The sequence below is a fragment of the Cetorhinus maximus genome, chromosome 16 (assembly GCF_964194155.1).
Source record: "Cetorhinus maximus chromosome 16, sCetMax3.hap1.1, whole genome shotgun sequence".
Taxonomy (NCBI): Eukaryota; Metazoa; Chordata; class Chondrichthyes; order Lamniformes; family Cetorhinidae; genus Cetorhinus; species Cetorhinus maximus.
The window spans coordinates 45,600,569-45,620,748 of record NC_135894.1 but is presented as its reverse complement, the minus strand read 5'-3'; the positions used below and the strand labels follow the sequence as shown (position 1 = coordinate 45,620,748).

Here is a 20,180-nt window from a genome sequence, read left to right as displayed (position 1 = left end):
TAACATCTGCAATAGATACTGCAGCTAGTTAAGGGAAACGTGTTCGAGAGCTGAAGTCATAAGTGGAAGAATATTTAAAGAATCAGCAGCTGCACAGTGGAGGGGAGTTAGCTGCTTAATATTAGAAAGATATAATAGTCTGGAGAAAGTGTAAGACAGATTTATCAAGACAATACATAAGAGATGAGAAATCTGGAATTTCAAGGAATACCTAGGTCAACTGGGGCTGGATTCTTTTGAACTAGAGGATTAAATGTCAAGGCAGGGGTTCTTCAAAAAGGTAATTAGTATAAGCAAGGTAAACACTATTTCCTTTTGGCAGGTAAATCCAAGGTTCATGATCTTAAGATAAGCACAAGATGCATAAAGGAGAAGGTTTGATGAAACTTATTCACACCTAAGTGTTAGCATTATGTGAAATACTTTGGCACAAATGATTGCTGCTAATTTCAAATGGCACTGACAAGAATATACAAGGACACGGGGAAAAACAAGATAATGAAACTGTATGAAGTCAACATCCAAATCGGCATAAGCAATAAGAACTGAATGACCTCCCGTGCTAAAATTTCAATATTTACAAACCTAGATTGTGTTTTTTTTATTCTTTTATGGGATTTGTGTATCGTTAGCAAGGCTAGCATTTGTTGCCCATCCCAATAAACTCTGTATAAACTGTTCCAATGCTTCAACTAGTTAAAGTAGTGAGTTGCTAAGTCATGCAGACCAGGAAGATCAGAAACACAACCTCTGAATTAATTGATCTCAGCCAGGATATGAGCAGGAGCACTGCAAATGGGCCTGGTGCCCCAAGTTAGAGGGAAAAATCAACCAGGGTTTCTATTACTAAACTGAACACAAACCAGCAACTGCGCCAACATAAAAACAATATAGCGTGGATGCTGGAAATCATCTGAAATCATCAAGCAGAAAATACTGAAAATAATTAGATCAAGAACCATAAGCGTAGAGAGAAACAGAGTTAACATTTCAAGCCAATAAATCTTAACCTTTTATCAGAACTGGAAGAAGTTTAGCGGTTTAAAAGTACTGAGCTTGGGGGAAAATGGTGGGAAGAGCAGAGGAAAGAATAAAAGGGAAGGTCTGTAATAGAGTGGAAGGCAGGAGTCATGAAATTACAAAAGGACAAGGCAGAAGATGGCGATGAAGGTACAAGAAAAAAAACAAAATATGGGTTTAATGGAACTGTAAATGGTAAAACCAGAACCATTATCAGCATCTACTGTGGGGGGAGAAAAAAAAAGAGCGGTGGTCTTGGTCTGAATTTGTTGCACTCTATGTTGAGTCTGGAAGGTTATAAAGTGCCTAACCGAAAGATGAGGTGCTGTTCCTCGAGCTTGGGTGAATTTCATTGGAACACTATAAGTATCATAGAATGATTACAGCATAAAAAGATGCCATTCAGTCCATCATGTCTATGCCGGTTCTCTGCAAGAGCTAATCAGCTAGTTCCCCTGCCCTGCAGTTTTTTTCCCTTCAGATGCTTATTCAATTTCCTTTTGAAAGCCATGATTGAACCTGCCCCTACCACACCCTCAAGCAGTGCATTCCAGATCATGACCACTTGCCGTGTAAAAAAAGTTTATGTCACCAATGGTGTTTTTAGCACTCAGCCTAAATCAGTGTCCCCTGGTTCTCAACACTTCTGCCAGTGAGAACAGTTTTTTTTCTGCCTACTCTTGCATAGGCACATCAAGATTTTGAACACCTCTACCAAATTTCCTCTCAGCCTTCCCTAAGAACATCCAGGTAACTGAAGTTCCTCATCGCTTGAACCATTCTTGTAAATCTTCTCTTCACTGTATCTCAAGCCTTCACATGCTCCCTAAAATGTGGTGTCCAGAATTGGATATTAATGTTCCAGTAAGGCCGAACCAATGGTTTATAAAGGTTCAATGTGACTTGCTTGCATTTGTACTCTGTACCTCTATTTATAAAGCCTAGAATCCCTTATGTCTCTTTAATCACCTACCATCTTCAATAATTTGTGCACATATACCCCAGGTGTCTCTGTTCCTTCATCCACTTTGGAATTGTACCCTTTATTTTATGCTGCCTCTCCTCATTCTTTATACCAAATTGTAACTCTTAACACTCCTGTGCATTAAAGTTCATCTGCCACGTGCCTGCCCATTCTAACAGCCAGCCTGTGCCCTCTTGAAGTTTATCACTATCTTCCTTACAATTCACAACACTTCAAAGTTTTGTGTCATTTTCAAATTTTGAAATTGTGCCCTGTACATCCAACCCATTAATATATATCTAGAAAAGCAGCTATCCTAGTCCCAACCCTTGGATAATCTCCCTAAATTGCCACAGTCTGAAAAGCAACCATTCACCCTGCACTCTGTTTCCTGTCACTCAGCTGACTTCATACCCATGCTGCCACTTTCCCTTGTATTCCATGGGTTTCTTCTTTGCTGGTAAGTCTGTTATGTGGCACTTTTATCAAACTCCTTTGGAAGTCCATATATACCACATCAACAGCAGTACTCTCATCAACCTTCTCTGTTAACTCATTAAAGAACTCAATCAAATTAATTAAGCACGATTTGCCTTTAATTCCTGCAGTTTTTCTATAATTAATCCATATGTTGACGTAACTGTTAATTTTGTCCTGGAGTATAGTTTCTAAAAGCTTTCTCACTACCAACTACAACTTATATTTATATAGCACCTTTAACATAATGAAACAGAGCATTCTACAACAAAGTATAACACCAAGCCAAATAAGGAAATATTAGGTCAGATGATAAAAGGATTGGTCTCTAGGTTTTAACAAGTGTCTTAGAGGAGGAAAGGGAAGCAGACAGATGGAGAGGTTTAGGGAGGGAATTTCAGAGCTTGGGGCTAGGCAACTGAAGGCATAGCCACCAATGGTGGAGCAATTATGATTTGGAATGCACAAGAGACCAGAATTAGAAAGGTGCAGATATCTCAGAAAGTAAACTGATTGGCCTATAGATGCTGGATTTACCCTTACAATCTTTTTTGAACAAGGGTGTAACAAACCGAGATAGATAGGTTCTTGATTGGTAAGGGGATCAAAGGTTATGGGGAGAAGGCAGGAGAATGGGGTTGAGAAACTTATCAGCCATGATTGAATGGCGGAGCAGACTCGATGGGCCGAATGGCCTAATTTCTGCTCCTCTGTCTTATGGTCTTATTTGCAATTCTCCAGTTCTCTAGCGTCACCCCCATATCTAATGAGGATTAGAAGATTATGGCTAGTACCTCTGCAATTTTCACCCTTACCTCCTTCAACATCCTCTGATACGGGGCTTCAGTTCTGCCGAAGGGCCATGGCTCAAAACGTTAACTGATTTCTTCTCCGCCGATACTGCCAGACCTGCTGAGTTTTTCCAGGTAATTCTGTTTTTGTTATCCTCTGATACGTCCCATTTGGTTCTGATGACCTATCAACTTTAAGTACAGCTAGTCTTTCTCATACCTCTCCTTTATCGTTTCTTAGTCCATCCAGTATCTCAACTGCCTCCTCTTTCACTATGACTTTGGTACCATCCTCTTCCTTAGAAAAGACAGGTGCAAAAGTACTTATTTGGTATCTCAGCCATGCCCTCTGCCTCCATCTGTAGATCCCCTTTTTTGGTCCCCACTCAGCCAGCTCCCTCTTATTATTTATATGCCCAACAAAGAATTTTGGATTCCCTTTTATGCTATCTTCCAGTCTCTTTTCGACCCCTCTTTTCCCCTCGCTCTTCCTTTTTCACTTCTGTAGTGCTGAAAAATGATATTTTGTTGAAGCTTTTCGTATTGCACTCATCAGGTCAGTTGCAAGAATACCAATGTCAGGGGAAGCAACAACATTATACTGTATGAGAAGAGAGTACTGATTGGATAGCAAGTGGACTCTGGTAGAGGCGTTGCCATGGAGAATGCACCAGTTAACTGCCAAGCATTGTTTGAAATTTAAACCAGGCAGCTTGACTCTGGCCAAGGCATGGCCCTGAAGAATGAACCAGTGAATGGCTCTCACTTATTTTGTTTAACTGAAACTGGCGCAATGTGTATACATGTCCTTTCTGTCTGCAAAGAACAGGGCCTTGAGTATTAATATATGTAGCTTCCAGCACGCTCAAATGCGCCACACTGCGAGCCCGACTGATGATCTTAAATTGGTTGTCAGCACAACTTTTAGCACACTGAGGATTAGTTAGTAAATGTTGTCCCATCACGGAATTACATCTAATATTGGATACTGTGTTTTGAGTTTTGGAAGCATGGGCTGGTTGGGTACAGTCTGTACCTTGCCCATTGCGAACAGTGGATGGGAATTGCTGTTTCATATGATCTGTCAGTCTTTAGGACGTATGGCTTACATACCTACCATCACACTGGCACTGAATATCATATACCACATTACTCATTTTTGAGATCGGCACAATGTGTTTTTGGCTTGACGGCAGCATCCTGTTAGTGGCGAATACCGTTCGTGTTGCGACTTTATAGGAGCAGTGTGAAACAGCTAGCTTTACCTGTTGCACAAATTTTTGAGATACCTTACCCTTCCAGAGTAGTCTGAGGTAGACTGGGCACCTTTCACAACCGAAAGTGATAGCCTAAGGCTCATTCATGAGTTTGCATAATATACAGCACAAAATGAAATGATCATGGTAGCCTTATCCTGCAGGATGTCTTTGATGTGCCCTATATCAGCATCAAGCTTGTATGGTGAACAAGTGGCTTGATCCCTATTTACGAGGTTGCCAATAAGGCCAATCTTATAGCGTGTGAAACTGTAAGAATCCCAATGTGTATATTGACCAGTGAAAGTAGGCTTGCAGTAGACTGTGGCAGAGAACCCCCTGGCAGATTTCTCAACTAGTACATCAAGGAAAGGGAGTTCATTTGACTGCTCCATTTCAAAGGTAGATTTGAGCGCAGGATGGAGCCCGTTAAGATATGTAAGGAAATTATTACATGCTGCTATGGATTTAAATATTGCAAACGTATCATCTACATATCAGAAATATACAAGTGGTAGAAGGTTAGGTGTCATTCCATCAAAGCAACGTTTCTCATGGGACCCAACAAAGATGTTTGCGAGAGCTGGACCTAGAGGGGATCCCATGGCAACACCATCTATTTGGGCATACACGGTATTGTTAGAGCCGAACTCAACTGCACTAATTGCTGAGTTCATAAGCGCAATGAATTCTGATTCACACAATGGCGGCAGGCCTAGACCGCCATGATAGAATGCTGCAGCACAAATATCTATGGCTTCCTCAAGTGGAACATTGGTGAATAGGCTAGCAATGTTAAATGAACACATGGACACACATTGCTATCGATGAACAAGTCCTGTATGGTCTTCGCAAATGTGAAGGAATCCTTCATCGTATATCTGAAAAACTTGTTCAAAACTGGTTGCAACAATTCGTCCAACCATTTGGCCAATTCATGCTGTGCAGTACCAGTCATAGATAAGATAGGGCTTAAAGGGACATCACTTTTGTGTTCCTTTGGTAGCACATACATTTGAGGATGCAGAGAGTCATGAGGATGAACCCTGTCCTATATATCATGCAGCAGCTCATCGCTCTTGCACAAGTCCAGCAAGCGTTTTTTTTTAGCTTACTTTCGAGCAAGGCTGTCCAGTCATATTGAGTGGCAGGTCCAATGGATATGAATTTGACCAGTCATTAAGAATGGTGTGCATTTTGTTGATATAGTCACGCTTGTTAAAGGTGACTATTCCCATCCCTTTGTCAGGTTTACTGATGTGTATGTCTGGGTTGGTCTTAAGACCTCGTAATGCTGTGAGACATTCTCATTGCATGTGAAAATCAGACAGGTCGTTCGGAATCCCACAATATGCTTGCGCTAGATCAGCTAGGCGCGCTTTCAAGGATTCAGCATCTTCAGTGGACACTGTGGCGGGATAGTTGGGAGTAGAGGAGTTCGAACTCAGCTAATACCTCTTCCCGTTTGATTTGGGATGAAGGCACACCAAAATTGAAACCATGAACAAGAACTCAAACTCCTCGTTTTCTGAGGGTACATGGTCAAAGAGATTTGTTACATGTTTAGTGGTGTCATTAATTGCATTGCCAAACTGCATCCACTTAAGTGAGTTTATAGTGCAAACGTGTTTCAAACAGGTACTGTTTATGGCGTGGTCATCTATTGAGCCAATATAGCAGCATAAGCAGATCAAATCAAAAAATGAAAGAACCTTTTCTGCTCTCACTTTCTGTATTCAGTCTGGTTCTCGCTTGTATTATCTGTTATATGCCCCTTTTTTCTGCTTCATTTTACTCTGTCTCTTGCATAGTTCAGCAAGCTCTGCGTTTGGTTGCACTACCTTTCTCCATCATGGAAATGTACCTCAACTGTATCCAAACCATCTTCTCTGTAAATACAGCACATTATTTTGTTACAGTTTTGCCTGCCAATCTACACGATTACTATCCCAGATTATATTAGGATAATTAAAGTCTCCAATTATCACTACTCTATAGTCTTCTGATTCTCTCTGATTAGTTGGTGACCCATAGAATACAATTCTATTGTTTCTTAATTCTACCAAATAGATTCTGTCTTTGATCCCTCAAGGATATCCTCTCCCTCTCCAGCACTATAATATTCTCCTTAATTAATACTGCCATCCCTCCTCCTCTCTGTCCTGGACACCTGGTATCCAGGAATAATTAGTACCCAGTGCTGTCCTTTTTTGAATAGGTCTCCGTTATTACCACATCATATTCTGATGTGGTTACTTGCACCTGCAGCTCACAAACTTTATTTACCATTCTCCGTGTATTCACATACATGCACTGTAAACCTAATTTAGACCTTATTTCAATCCCTTTTAGTCTGATCCCATGTAATGCCTTACTATTTCTTACTCTACTGCCCAATCTGTCCCAATCCTATGTGGACCTTGTTTCTCCTTTCTAATGCTACATCCTGGTTCCCATTCCCCTGCCAAGTTAGTTTAAACCTTCCTGGAAAGAAAAGAGGTCAGAGTGGGAATAGGACGGAGAATTAAAATAGTAAGCAACCAGAAGCTCAGTCATGCTTGCAGACTGAATGGAAGTATCCAACACAGCGAGCACACAATCTGCATTTGGTCTCCCCCAAAGTAGAGGAGACCATCATCCTGCAGCTAAGTGGTCAGTGTTAATATGAGCATTTTATAATACGTTGGATGCATTTTCTAGCTACAAGGATTCTAACACCTGATTGCTATCTAGCGGCCCTTGTTGTAAGTATACCTATGTAGATATTGTTTTGTAGCAAGCTTAGGCTTGACTATGATGCTCTCAATAAATAAACAGTCTGTGCTGTTAACACACATGGTCAAAACTCTATTTAAAATTCTATCTAAAAATATTTATCTTTGTGGGCCAGGTACCCGCAAGCAACTACCACTTGTAGAACCATAACTGTGGCAAGTAATTTAATGCCTTCAGAAGAGGAGCATGTGTAAGGTACAGGATTTTTGGTAAAAGTTATCATGGCCACTTCGTGTGAAGGGAGAAAATTGGAAAGAAATGAATAAAAAGAGACAAGTCCAATAAATTAACGTATCACTGCAGCACCCGGTGTTGTTTCACTGACCTAATTAATATGTAATCTTTACTATTTAGATTACTAATCTAGTTGTCCTTATAATTCTGCTTTATTGTGGAACACCAGTAAGATGAAAATAAAACCCTTTTCTCCTTTGTTCCTTTCTTTTTCACCCTTGTTTCCCTCCTTTGATATTGAGTCATACTGAAGCAAAATTCAGTGGGTGCAACAGCTCCCTTCCCAAATATATCACTCTCACATGCACACACACTCATACACGACATAATAACTGATTTCCCACCTATCCGATGGGCAATTGGGCCAATTATAGCATGGCCCTGATCAGCTAATTAACCACTGACCTTTGTAGCTTTTTAAACACAAATTGTGAATGATATTTCATTTGAATTAGTAAATCTCCTCATAAGGATTTGGTGGGAATTGGTGTGAACTTTGTTTATAGAACAGATACTGCATTTTCAATAGAAAGTAATTCATTGCCTAAGGTGCCATAAGAGAAATTAACATGAGTATTGCTAGAAAAAGACACAGCTTGACAGTTAACTGTCAGTCATCAGTTATGGTGCATTCTCATGGCAACGCCTCTACCAATTAGAGTCCATTTGCCAACCAATCAGCACAAAAGCTTTGACAACATTTTTCAGCAATACTCAAGTTCTATACTACCAAATGACTATCAGAAATTAACATGATAGATGCTCTATAAATAAATGCAAGAAGAACCCAAGTGTTGTCCAGAGTAGTACAATATGGTCATGTTATTTAAGACCAAGTATATGAAAATTATTTCTCTAACAGTAATTCACCCTTGTTACGAAGGTTTCAGTGTGTTAATAAACTGTGAAAAAAACTGTTTTGAGAAGAACTAAGGTTTTTACAATAGGTATTGCTGAAAAAAGACATTTTGTCGAAGATTGACTCTGGTCAAGGCATTGCTCAGAATCAAGCTGCCTGGTTTAAATTTCAAAAAATGCTTGGCAATTAATAGTCAGTCACCATTAACTATTCTACATGGCAATGCCTCTACCATTCAGAGTCCACTTACCAACCAGTCAGCACTCTCTTTTCTCATACAGTATAAAGTTGTTGCTTCCCCTGACATTAGTATTCCTGCGATTATCCTAATGAGTGCAAGATAAAAAACTTCAACAAAATGTCTTTTTTCAGTAATACTCAAGTTCTGTACAACCAAACAACTATTTTTACAATTGGTTTATACTCTTGTTGGTTGGTGCTAATTAGGAAATGCCATTATTTCTAATACCTATTACATTTCCCTTTTAATTTATTTGACAGATTTTTACAGTAAGCCACTGCCACCAGTACAAGTGAGCCAGAAACCAAATGCTGATACCGATGAAGTCATCTCCTAGCAGTATGGATCTCTTGTTACTCCTTGACCAGAAATAAAAATATAGTGTTTGAAGTGGTATTCAATAAATCAAACCTATGGTTCATTCTTTCTCATCAGGAAAGATCTAAAGAACTTATCAAGAAGGAAATGAATCTATTGTCACTTTTCAGAACAAAACAGCTTTCCATTCTGCTTTCGAGGACACTATTGAAACTTCATCGGCATGTTTGCAATGGAAATAAATGGCTGAAATGGACAGATTTTAGCTTTGAGGAACGTATTGGACAGATATATTAGGCATACGGTATATTTTGTAAACATAGGGGAAGGAAGAAGCAGTGAGACAGTACACTATAGAAGTATTTTTTTCTGCTGTTTCAGCCAGTAGAATTTTGTATCAATTGAAATGTTCATGAAGATGCACTGAAATCTGACAGAAAAAGAACATAACTTTTTTAATATAAGATTTGGTATTTGTATAGTACAGAACATTTTTATGCCATTTGTGCTTAATGTCTTTTGAGCAATCTTTCTAGAAAATACAGCATAGTCATGTGACTAATTATGTTTAGAACTGCAGATATTTTGGGTTTTGCTTCAAAGTTCAAGAAATAACTTCTATTTAAGCGGTCTTGAAACTTAGTTGGATTGGATGTCTGCAAACACTAATGTAGCGAGGATGTGTTATATGTTTCATGCAGCAAAATGTTATTTTTTTAAAATCACATGTAATATTGGCAAGCAATAATCCCTTCACCTTCCTCATATACGGTTGAGTTGACTCTGGGTATGATCATATAACTGCTTACACAAGTATCCCAGTTTTTAAATTGCAGAAACACTTGTCATTAAAAGACTCACATATTCCACGATCATAGAAAACAAATCAGGGTTTTGTAGATACAGTCAAATGAGACATTATTTTAGAAGTGGCTTGTATTTTCCATCCTGAGATGTAGATAGATCTGTTCTTGTAGAGAGCAGCTGTATAATGTAGTATACGTCAGTGGTCATAAAAGTTGTCTGTAAAATTTAGATTTTTTATCTTAATTAAACGACCCATCTTGTATCTGTAATGTTTATTCCTTTTCTTAAAATGTTTGAGTTTATTTGTTTATAATAGTTATTAATTTGTATTTATCAGACTAGTTTGTGACAGTTTTTAAAGCACTTTCAAGTATCTTTCAAGAAAAAAATCTTGCATTTTATAGAAGTATTACGTGCTGTTAAAAGGATACAGTGAATCACTTGGTAAGACCATAAGAAATAGGAGAAGGCCATGTGCCCCCTCAAGCCTGTTCCACCATTCAGCAAGATTATGGCTGCTCTTTGACTACAACTCCGCTTTCCCCACTTGATCCTCATATCCCTCGATTCCCTTAGGGCACAAAAGTCTGTTAATCTCAGCCTTGAATATACTCAACAACTGAGCATCCAACAGCCCTTTGGTATACAGATTCACAACACTTGAGAGAAGTTACTCCCCGTCTCAATCCTTATCCTGTAACAGGGCCCCTAATCCTTGACTCTTAGCCAAGGAAAATATAATTTCAAATTCTGTGAATGCAAGCCCTCAGAATCTTATATGTTTCAATGAAATTGCCTCTCATTATTCTAAACTTCAGAGAATATAAGCTTATTCAATCTCCTCAGAGCACAAATAATCCTCTTATTCCCAGAATCAATCTGATAAACCTTCATTGCACTACCTCTAAGGCAAGCATATCATTCCTGGATAAGGAGACCAAAACCGTACACAGTACTCCAGTTGTGGTATTGCCAAAGCCCTGTACAATTGCAGCATGACTCCCTGACTTGGGTACTGCAACCCCCTTGCAATAAAAGCTAACATACTATTTGCCTTCCTAAGTGTTTGCTGTACTTTTTTGTTATGTGTTTCTAAAATAAAAACAGAAAATGCTGGAAATATTCAGCAAGTCTAACAGCATCTATGGAGAAAGAAACAGAGTTAATGTTTCAAATAGATGATCTTGTGTTAGAACCATATAACAGCACAGATGAGTGGTTGAAGCTGCCACCCTTTTGCACAAGATACCACTAATAATGGTGAATTCATTTTTGGTAAGAACATTATAAATTGTCAGATTTGTAACATTAAATATTTGTCAAAATATTTATTTATATTTCTGATTATAAAGCTCTTTTTTTTCTTCTTCCAAACACTAAGTACACAAATTTTACCACAGTCAATTGTTACTATTTGTTTTGTTCCAGGATAAACAAGGTGTTAAATTATGTACTCAGCATTTTTTAAAAAACCCACTTTATTGGTTTGCCTGAAAATTTCTTGTAAAAAAAAGAAAGGCTATTCTCTTGTGTTTCAAACATCAATAACAAGTATTACAAATTTAATATTTTGATTTACATTGTGCTTACCTTTAAGCCCAAGTTTACTTATTTACACTTTTTGAAAGTAGTTATGTCTATTATTTTGAACATTTTTCTAGTAATATCTATTTGTAACCCAGTAATCATTTTTTTAAATGTACTGATTTGTGAAACATATTTATCAGTTTGTTTAATGTCAATACTATGTGGAAAGTTGAAATGTTGCTGTAAAATGTCTTAGCCAAAAGCTAATATCTGATTAAAATCAGTTGTATTATACTTTGGGGCTTCATTTAATAACTGAAGATTTTATGATCTTTTAAAATAAAAAGAATACCTTTTAAAAGGTGTTGCATAGTTCTTTTACTATCATTAGTTTGGAGATGAAGGTGTAACACAGTAATTCAACACAGCTTCAACAGTAATTACACCTTTTTACCTCTCATAACCAAGGATCAAACACTCAGATCATCTCTGGAGCATTCCATATAAATGAAATAAATCCATACCAAAGTAGTTGTTAGTGGATAAGGTGAGACTGTCTCCTTTTACATCTGTGCATTTGTTCTGATTGAACATTATGTAAATTGAGTTATGAGGGTAGGGCAAAGAACAGTCACCCAAATTAAAATACTCAAAAGCAAGCAGCAATATCAACCAGTCTAACTACCAGAGCACTGACCTCGTGAAGGAGGTATGAAAACTTGAGCAGCATGTCTGTTCATGGCTAGTTTTGATTTGTGAACTGTGCAGGAAAAACTGCTTGTTTCATTTTGAATATGAAACATAAGCCATCAGCAGAATTTAAGAAATAGAACCTCAAAGGTAATAATCTCTGGAGTATCACCTGATTCACATAGCAAATTGCATAGGGCAAATAAGATTAGTGCAATGAATACGTGGCTCAAAGACTGATATGGGAGAAGTGGGTTCCAGTTCGTGGGGCACTGGCACCAGTATTGGGGAAAGTGGGATCTGTACCGTTGGGATGGTCTACACCTGGACCATGCTGGGACTGGTGTTCTCGCGAGCCACATCCACAAATATCGCCATCATCAATGATGGGGGAGCACAGTACAATAGTGCAAAAGATAAGGCTGAAGCATTTGCTACAATCTTCAGCCAGAAGTGTCAAGTGGATGATCCATCTCGGCCTCCTCTGGAAGTCCCCAGCATCACAGGTGCCAGTCTTCAGCCAATTCGATTCACTCCACGTGGTATCGAAACGGCTGAAGGCACTGGATACTGCAAAGGCTATGGGCCCTGACAATATTCCGGCATTAGTACTGAAGACTTGTGCTCCAGAACTTGCTGCTCCCCTAGCCAAGTTGTTCCAGTACAGCTACAACACTGGCATCTACCCAGCTATGTGTGAACTTGCCCGGGTATGTCCTGTACACAAAAAGCAGAACAAATCCAACCCGACCAATTACCGCCCCATTCTAGTAATGGAAGTGGTCATCAACAGTGCTATCAAGCAGCACTTGCTTATCAAAACCTGCTCACTGGCACCCAGTTTTGGTTTTGCCAGGGTCACTCAGCTCCTGACCTCATTACGGCCTTGGATCAAACATGAACAAAAGAGCTGAACTCCTGAGATGAGGTGAGAGTGACTGCCCTTGACATCTAGGCCGCATTTGTATGAGTGTGGCATCAAGGTGCCCTAGCAAAACTGGAGTCAGTGGGAATCAAGGCAAAACTCTCCAATGGTTGGAGTCATACTTAGCACAAAGGAAGATGGTTGTGGTTGTTGGAGGTCAATCATCTCAGCTCCAGGACATCACTGCAGGAGTTCTTCAGGATAGTATCCTCAGCCCAACCATCTTCAGCCGCTTCATCAATGACCTTCCTTCCATCATGAGGTCAGAAGTGGGGATGTTCCTTGATGATTGCACAATATTCAGCACCATTCGCGACTCCTTAAATACTTAAGCAGTCCATGCCCAAATGCAGCAAGACCTGGACAATATCCAGGCTTGGGCTGACAAGTGGCAAGTAACATTCATGCCACACAAGTGCAAAACAATGACCATCTCCAACAAGAGAGATTCTAACCATCGCTCCTTGACATTCAATGGCATTACCATCAGTGAATTCCCCCACTATCAACAATCTGGGGGTCACCACTGACCAGAAACTGAACTGGACTGGCAATATAAATACTGTGGCTACAAGAGCAGGTCAGAGGCTAGGAATCCTGCAACAAATAACTCACCTCCTGACCCCCAAAAGTCTGTCCACCATCTACAAGGCACAAGTCAGGAGTGTGATGGAATACTCCCTACTTGCCTGGATGAGTGCAGCTCCCACAACACTCAAGAAGCTTGACTCCATCCAGGACAAAGCTGCCCACTTGATTGACACCACATCCATAAACATTCACTCCCTCCACCACCGACGCGCAGTAGCAGCAGTGTGTACCATCTACAAGATGCACTACAGGAATTCACCAAGACTCCTTCAACAGCACCTTCTAAACCCACGACCACTACCATCTAGAAGGACAAGGGCAGCAAATAGATGGGAACACCACCACCTGGAAGTTCTCCTTCAAGTCACTCACCATCCTGACTTGGAAATATATCGCCGTTCCTTCACTGTCGCTGGGTCAAAACCCTGGAACTCCCTTCCTAACAGCACTGTGGGTGTACCTACACCATGTGGTCTTCAGCGGTTCAAGAAGGCAGCTCACCACCACCTTCTCAAGGGCAACTAGGGATGGGCAATAAATGCTGTCCCATCCAGCGAATTCCACATCCCGTGAATAGTATTAACACAATAGAGAGGAATGACCTAAGTTCAGGAAACCAGGATGTAGAGACGGTTTGGGTAGAGATGAGAAATAATAAAGGCAAGGAGTCACTTGTGGGAGTGGCGTACAGGCCTCCTAACATTAACCACATGGTAGGGCAGAGTATAAAGGAAGAAATAATGAGAACTCAGAAAGGTACAGCAATAATCATGGGGGATTTCAATCTACATATAGATTGGATAAATCAGATGGGAAAAGGTAGCCTAGATGAGGAGTTCATAGAGCATTTTAGGGATAGTTTCTTAGGACACCATGTTCTAGAGCCAACCAGAGAACAGGTTATACTAGACCTGGTATTGTGCAATGAGACAGATTAATTAATGATCTCATAGTGAAATGCCCTTTGGTAGCAGCGATCATAATATTTTACATTCAGTTTCAGGGAGAGAAGGGTAGGTCCAAGGCTAGTATATTAAACTTAAATAAGGCCAATTATGAGGGCAGGAAAGCAGAATTAGCCAAAGTGAACTGGAAAATGAGATTACAAAATAGGTCAATAAGATGCTGTGGCAGGCATTTAAGGGGAGATTTCAGAATACTCAGAATAGATACATTCCAATGAGAAAGAAATATTCCAAGGGACGGATCCACCATCTATGGTTAACTAAACAAGTTAAAAAGATAGTATCAAACTTACAGAAAAAGCATATAATTGCGCAAGAATGGGTGGCAAATCAGAAGACTGGACAGAATGTAAAGAATAGCAAATAAAGATTAAAAGATGACTAAAGTGGAAAAATTAGAGTATGAGAGAAAGCTAGCTAGAAATATAAAAAGAGATAGTAAGAGTATAGAATTCTATAGAATTTTGGGTGTGGGAAGGAGGCATTTGATTCATAGGATATTGTCATCAGTACTCAGGGAAGAAGGAGCTATTCCTTTGGGATGGGCTCCACTTAAATTGGGCTGGGATAATGTCCTAGCCAATTGTATAACTTGGGCTGTGGATAGGGCTTTAAACTAATGGGGCGGGGCAGTTGAGTAAAAGGGCATTTTGAAATCCAAAAAAGAATGTCAAGGCAACGGAACAGTGTAGCGATATAGGAAAGACAAGCAGAGTGGGACAGAAAGCTGTAGAGAGTTTAACAGCACAATCAAGTAAGGTCCATACAGAGAATCATTGTAAAAAAAATGAAATTGAAGGCTCTTTATCTGAATCCACGTAGCATCCACAAAAACATAGATGAACTAGTGGCAAAAATAGAAGTAAATGGTTTATATTTAATTGCCATTAGACCGACATGGTTACAAGGTGACCAAGGTTGGGAAATAAATTTCCCGGGGTACACAATATTTTGGAAAGGCAGACAGAATGGCAAAGGAGGAGGGGTAACCCTGAGAGTAAAGGATGAGATAAGGATATTAGTGAGAAAATACCTGGGCTCAGAAGAATCAGTATGGGTGGAGATTAGGAATAGCAAGAAAATGCTGGTGGGAGTAGTTTATAGTTCCCCTAACAGTCGTTATATCCTTGAATGGAGCATTAAACAAGAAACTATTGGAACTTCTAACAAAGGCAATGTAATAATTATGGAGAACTTTAACCTTCATATCGAATGGAACAATCAAATTGGCACGGGTGGTCTAGAAGATGAGCTTGGAAAATGTTTTTGTGACAGATTCCTGTAACAATATATTGCAGAACTGACTAGGGAAATAACTATTTTAGATCTAGGGAAACATTTTCCCCCCGTCAGGGGGTGCGCCGCTATTTTAGGTGGGCGAGCTGATAGTTTTCTTTAGATTAATTTTTACAATCCTTGTAAAGATCTTATTATTGATGAATTAGGAGTCTTGATATCAGATGTCAAAAAGCCTATTATGTGGTGTGGGGATTTTAATGCACATAGTCCGATGTGGTGTAGTGGTCATATATATGGAAATGGGAGGATGGTGGAAGACTTACTTGACCATTGTAATCTGGTGTGCTTGAATGATGGGATGGGCACTAGAATAATTATTGGTAAAAATACTTTATCGTGCCTGGATCTAATGCTGGTTTCCAGTGCTTTGGCAGGAAGATGTGAATGGGATGTTTATGAAGACTCTACTGTTGGACGTGATCATTTTTCTATATGGGGAAGAGTAGGTTTGTGTTTGATTGAAGAATTAACAAAGGTGAATTCACACTGGTGTTTTTGTAAAACATAGTGGATGGTTTTTCAGAAGAGGTGTGCGGATAGCATTAAAGCTCTGGGATTTACAGAAAACGTGGATACTTTAAATAATAACTTAAGTGATATAGTATTGGATGCTGCAGAAGTGTCTACTCCAGTAAAGAAAGGAATACGGAAGAAAAGAATTGTGCCTTGGTGGAATGCGGTTTGTGATTTGGCGATAAAGGAGAGGGATAAAGTTTTCAAGTTGGTGCACACAGCTTATGCGTTTGAAGCAGTATTACATTATAATAGGAAGAAAGCCACAGCTTATCGAGTTATTAAGTGTGAGAAAAAGGAGTATTGGTGGAGTTACTGTGATAGTATAGGGAGAGATACATTGATAGATGCTGTTTAGGAGAAGATTAGGAGGATTAATGGAACTTGTAAGATCAAAACTATTCCAGTATTGGTGGATGGAGATGATGTTGCTAAAACCAACCCGGAAAAGGCAAATATATTGTCAAAGGTTTTTGCTAAGATACATAGTAGTGATAATTTAGATCCTGAATATTCTAGTATCCGCAAATCTTTTCTTGAGAAAAATCAGGATATTCTCAGGAGGAGTGAAAATAAGGGCAATCCTGTAAATGATTGGTTTACTTTAGGTGAGCTGAAACAGGCAATTAACAATACTAAAAATACAGCTCCTGGAAGGGATCTAATGTGCTATGAAATGTTTTGCTACATGGGCGATGGGGTTTCAGAAGTATTTCTTGAGCTTTTAATTTAGAATGGGAGAAGGGTACTTTGCCTAAGAGTTGGAAACATGCTATTATAGTGCCAATTGGAAAGTCAGAAAAGATTTATCTAGCCCATCATCATATCGGCCCATAGCATTGACGTCCAATATTTGTAAAATAATGGAGCACATGGTTACCGGTCAGCTCTCTTATTATTTAGCAAGCAGCTTCTGACACCGTATCAAAGTGGGTTTAAGGAGTTTCGTTGCACACTGGATCAAGTGATGAGGTTAGATACTGATATCTTAAGAAAGCTTTATATAATAAAGAAATCCTTATAGCAGTCTTCATTGATATTGAAAAAGCATATGATATGCTGTGGAAAGATGGGCTTTTATTTAAGTTAAAAGGCTTGGGTATAGAAGGGCGTATGTTTAATTGGATAAGGGATTTCTTAGTAAGTTGTATCATGCAGGTAGGGTGGGCATGGAATTGTCGGATACAGTGGTGGTAGAGAATGATACACCACAGAGAAGTGTGATTAGTTTGGTTCTTTTTAATATTTTGATTAATGTTATGATTATGTGGGTAAGGACGTGGGATTGTCATTGTGTACAGATGATGGTGCAATTTGGAAAAGAGCAGAAATGTTAAGTATGTACTGAATAAAGTTCAAGAAGTCTTAGAGCACTGGTCTAGGCAGTGGGGATTTAAAATTTCTAATTCAAAACTCAGGCAGTTTTCTTTACAGGAAAGAGAAGTCTGCATGGCAATATTTTGTATCTATATCGTAAAACCAATCGAGATGGTAAAGGTGTTTAAGTTTTTAGGGAGCTGGTTTGATTGTGCTCAGACATGGAAAATACATATTGAAACAACAGTCATTAAGTGTAAAAATGTGATTAATTTAATGAGATGTATTGCTGAATATGATTGGGGCGCAGATAAGAGAACTTTATTAAGAATATATACAATCAGAGGTTGACTTTGGATGCCAGGCATATGGATCAGCAGCAGAAACCTTATTGTATAAATTGGACATAGTTCAGTCTCAATCATTGGGAATTTGTTCTGGTGCTTTTATTTCTTCTCCAATAATAGCTCTACAGGTGGAGAATGGAGAAATGCTTCCTGAAGTAAGGAGAAGGTGGATGGATTTGAATTATTGGGTGAACTTGGTAGTGCAGAAAGACAACCATTTAACCAAAAGTGTCCTTCAAGATAGCTGGGAGAACGGATTGCAAATGAAGGGGAAATTTTGGAGGCAAAAGGTGTTTTAGTGGATTTAGTGGGGAGGCAGTGGTGTAGTATTGTGGTGTGGTATTGTCACTAGACTGGTAATCCAGAGACCCAGGGTAATGTTCCGGGTTTGAATCCCACCATGGCAGATGGTGAAATTTGAATTCAATTAACATCTGGAATTTTAAAAGTCTAATGATGACCATGAAACATTGCTGATTGTACAATGCCACTTAGGGAAGGAAATCTGCTGTCCTTACCTGTCTGGCCTACATGTGACTCCAGATCCACAGCAATGTGATTGACTCTTAAATGCCTTCTGAACAAGGGCAATTAAGAATGGGCAATAAATGCTGGCCTAGCCAGCGATGTCCACATCCCATGAACGAATGAATTAAAAAAAGTTGGGCCTGCAAGTTTTTAATATAAGCATACATGCATGCTGGTCAGGAACTCTACCATAGTACTTTCAATATCCAACGGTTGGTTTTATAATACGGACAAATTTAAAGGAAACAGTATAGATTTTAATTTGTCTAGTTTCGTAAAAGAATATATAGATAAGAATTGGTTTGCTTATATTCAACTTTTCCTGATGGTTCTATGGATCCTGGGATGGGAAGGTTCAGCAGCTTTTTTTCCTGAATTTAATGTTAAGATTGTGAAAAGGTTATCCGATAGTTTATCAGTATATTCAGTTGAGTTGATGGCAATTATGTTCGCTTTACCATGGGTAGTGGAGGTAAAGCCATTGAGAGTCGTTATTTGTTCAGATTCATCGTCAGCATTGGTTTCTATCTAACCTTGTTTTTCTGAATCCAGACAGGATTTTATTTTTTTTAATTTTCATTTATTGCATAACATACATAGTTGGGTACTGTAGTGGGTTTTTTTATGGATGCTAGCACAAAAAGGTGTGGTAGGGAATAAGGTAGCAGATTTGTTGGCTAAAAGTTCTATAAATCACTTGATTCCAAATATTGAGATTCATTAGGGAAGACAGAAATTAAACCTATTATTTAGGTAAACTATATGCATTATGGCAACAAAAGTGGGATATGGACGAGAAAGCAAGACATTTATATCAGGTTAAAAACAATGTGAATTTATCTAGTAACTTCACTGGGAAGTGTAGAAAGGATGAGGTGATTATGACCAGGATTAGAATTGGACACGTGGGTTCAATAAGTCTCTGTATCTAATAGGGAAACATGTTGATGGTTTGTGTCAGGAGTGTGGGGAAGGATTCCTGTAATTGGTGGAGCATGTTTTATTACATTGTGCGAAGTTTGCAGCTGAAAGGAGAATGATGCAGTCTAATTTACAATATAAGAACATAAGAAATAGGAGCAGGTGTAGGCCATTTGGCCCCTCAAGCCTGCTCCACCATTCAATAAGATCATAGTTGATCTGCTCCAGGCCTCAACTCCTCTTTTGTGCCAGCTCCTCATAGCCCTCAACTCCCCGATATTTCAAAAATCTATCTACCTCCTCTTTAAATACTTCTAGTGGTCTAGCCTCCACAACCCTCTGGGATAGAGAATTCCAGACATTCACTACCCTCTGAAAGAAGAAATTCCTTCGCATCTCAGTTTTAAATGCGTGTCCCCTTATTCTGTAACTATGTCCCCTAGTTCGAGATTCCCCAACAAGTGGAAACATCTTCTCAACATCCACCCCATTAAGCACCCTCAGAATCTTGCTCATTTCCATGGTACCTCTCATTCTCCTAAACTCTAATGAATAAAGGCCTAACTTGTTCAGCCGTTCTTGAAAGTCAACCCTTTCATCCCAGAAATCAGCCTGGTGAATCTCTTTTGAACTGCCTCCAATGCCAGTATATCCTTTCTTAAATACAGTGACCAAAACTGTACACCATACTCCAGGTGCGGCCTCATCAACACCCTGTACAATTGTGACAAGACTTCCCTATTTTTAAACTCCAACCCCCTAGCCATACAGGCCAAAATTCCATTTGCCTTCTTAATTACTTGCTGCACCCACAT

At 39.2% G+C, this 20,180-nt stretch overlaps 1 protein-coding gene across 2 annotated transcripts in view; it reads left to right on the top strand.

Annotated features, from left to right (window-relative positions):
- The window catches only part of arl13b (ADP-ribosylation factor-like 13b), an 89,755-nt gene extending 78,125 nt beyond the window's left edge, over positions 1–11,630 (top strand). For both annotated transcript variants that reach the window (XM_078559789.1, XM_078559790.1), the window contains 2 exons: positions 8,878–8,956; positions 9,053–11,630. In XM_078559789.1, coding sequence (XP_078415915.1) covers positions 8,878–8,954 — 77 coding nt within the window. In that variant the 3' untranslated portion in view covers positions 8,955–8,956; positions 9,053–11,630. The remainder of the gene's footprint in view (positions 1–8,877; positions 8,957–9,052) is intronic.
- Positions 11,631–20,180: the final 8,550 nt, after the last annotated feature.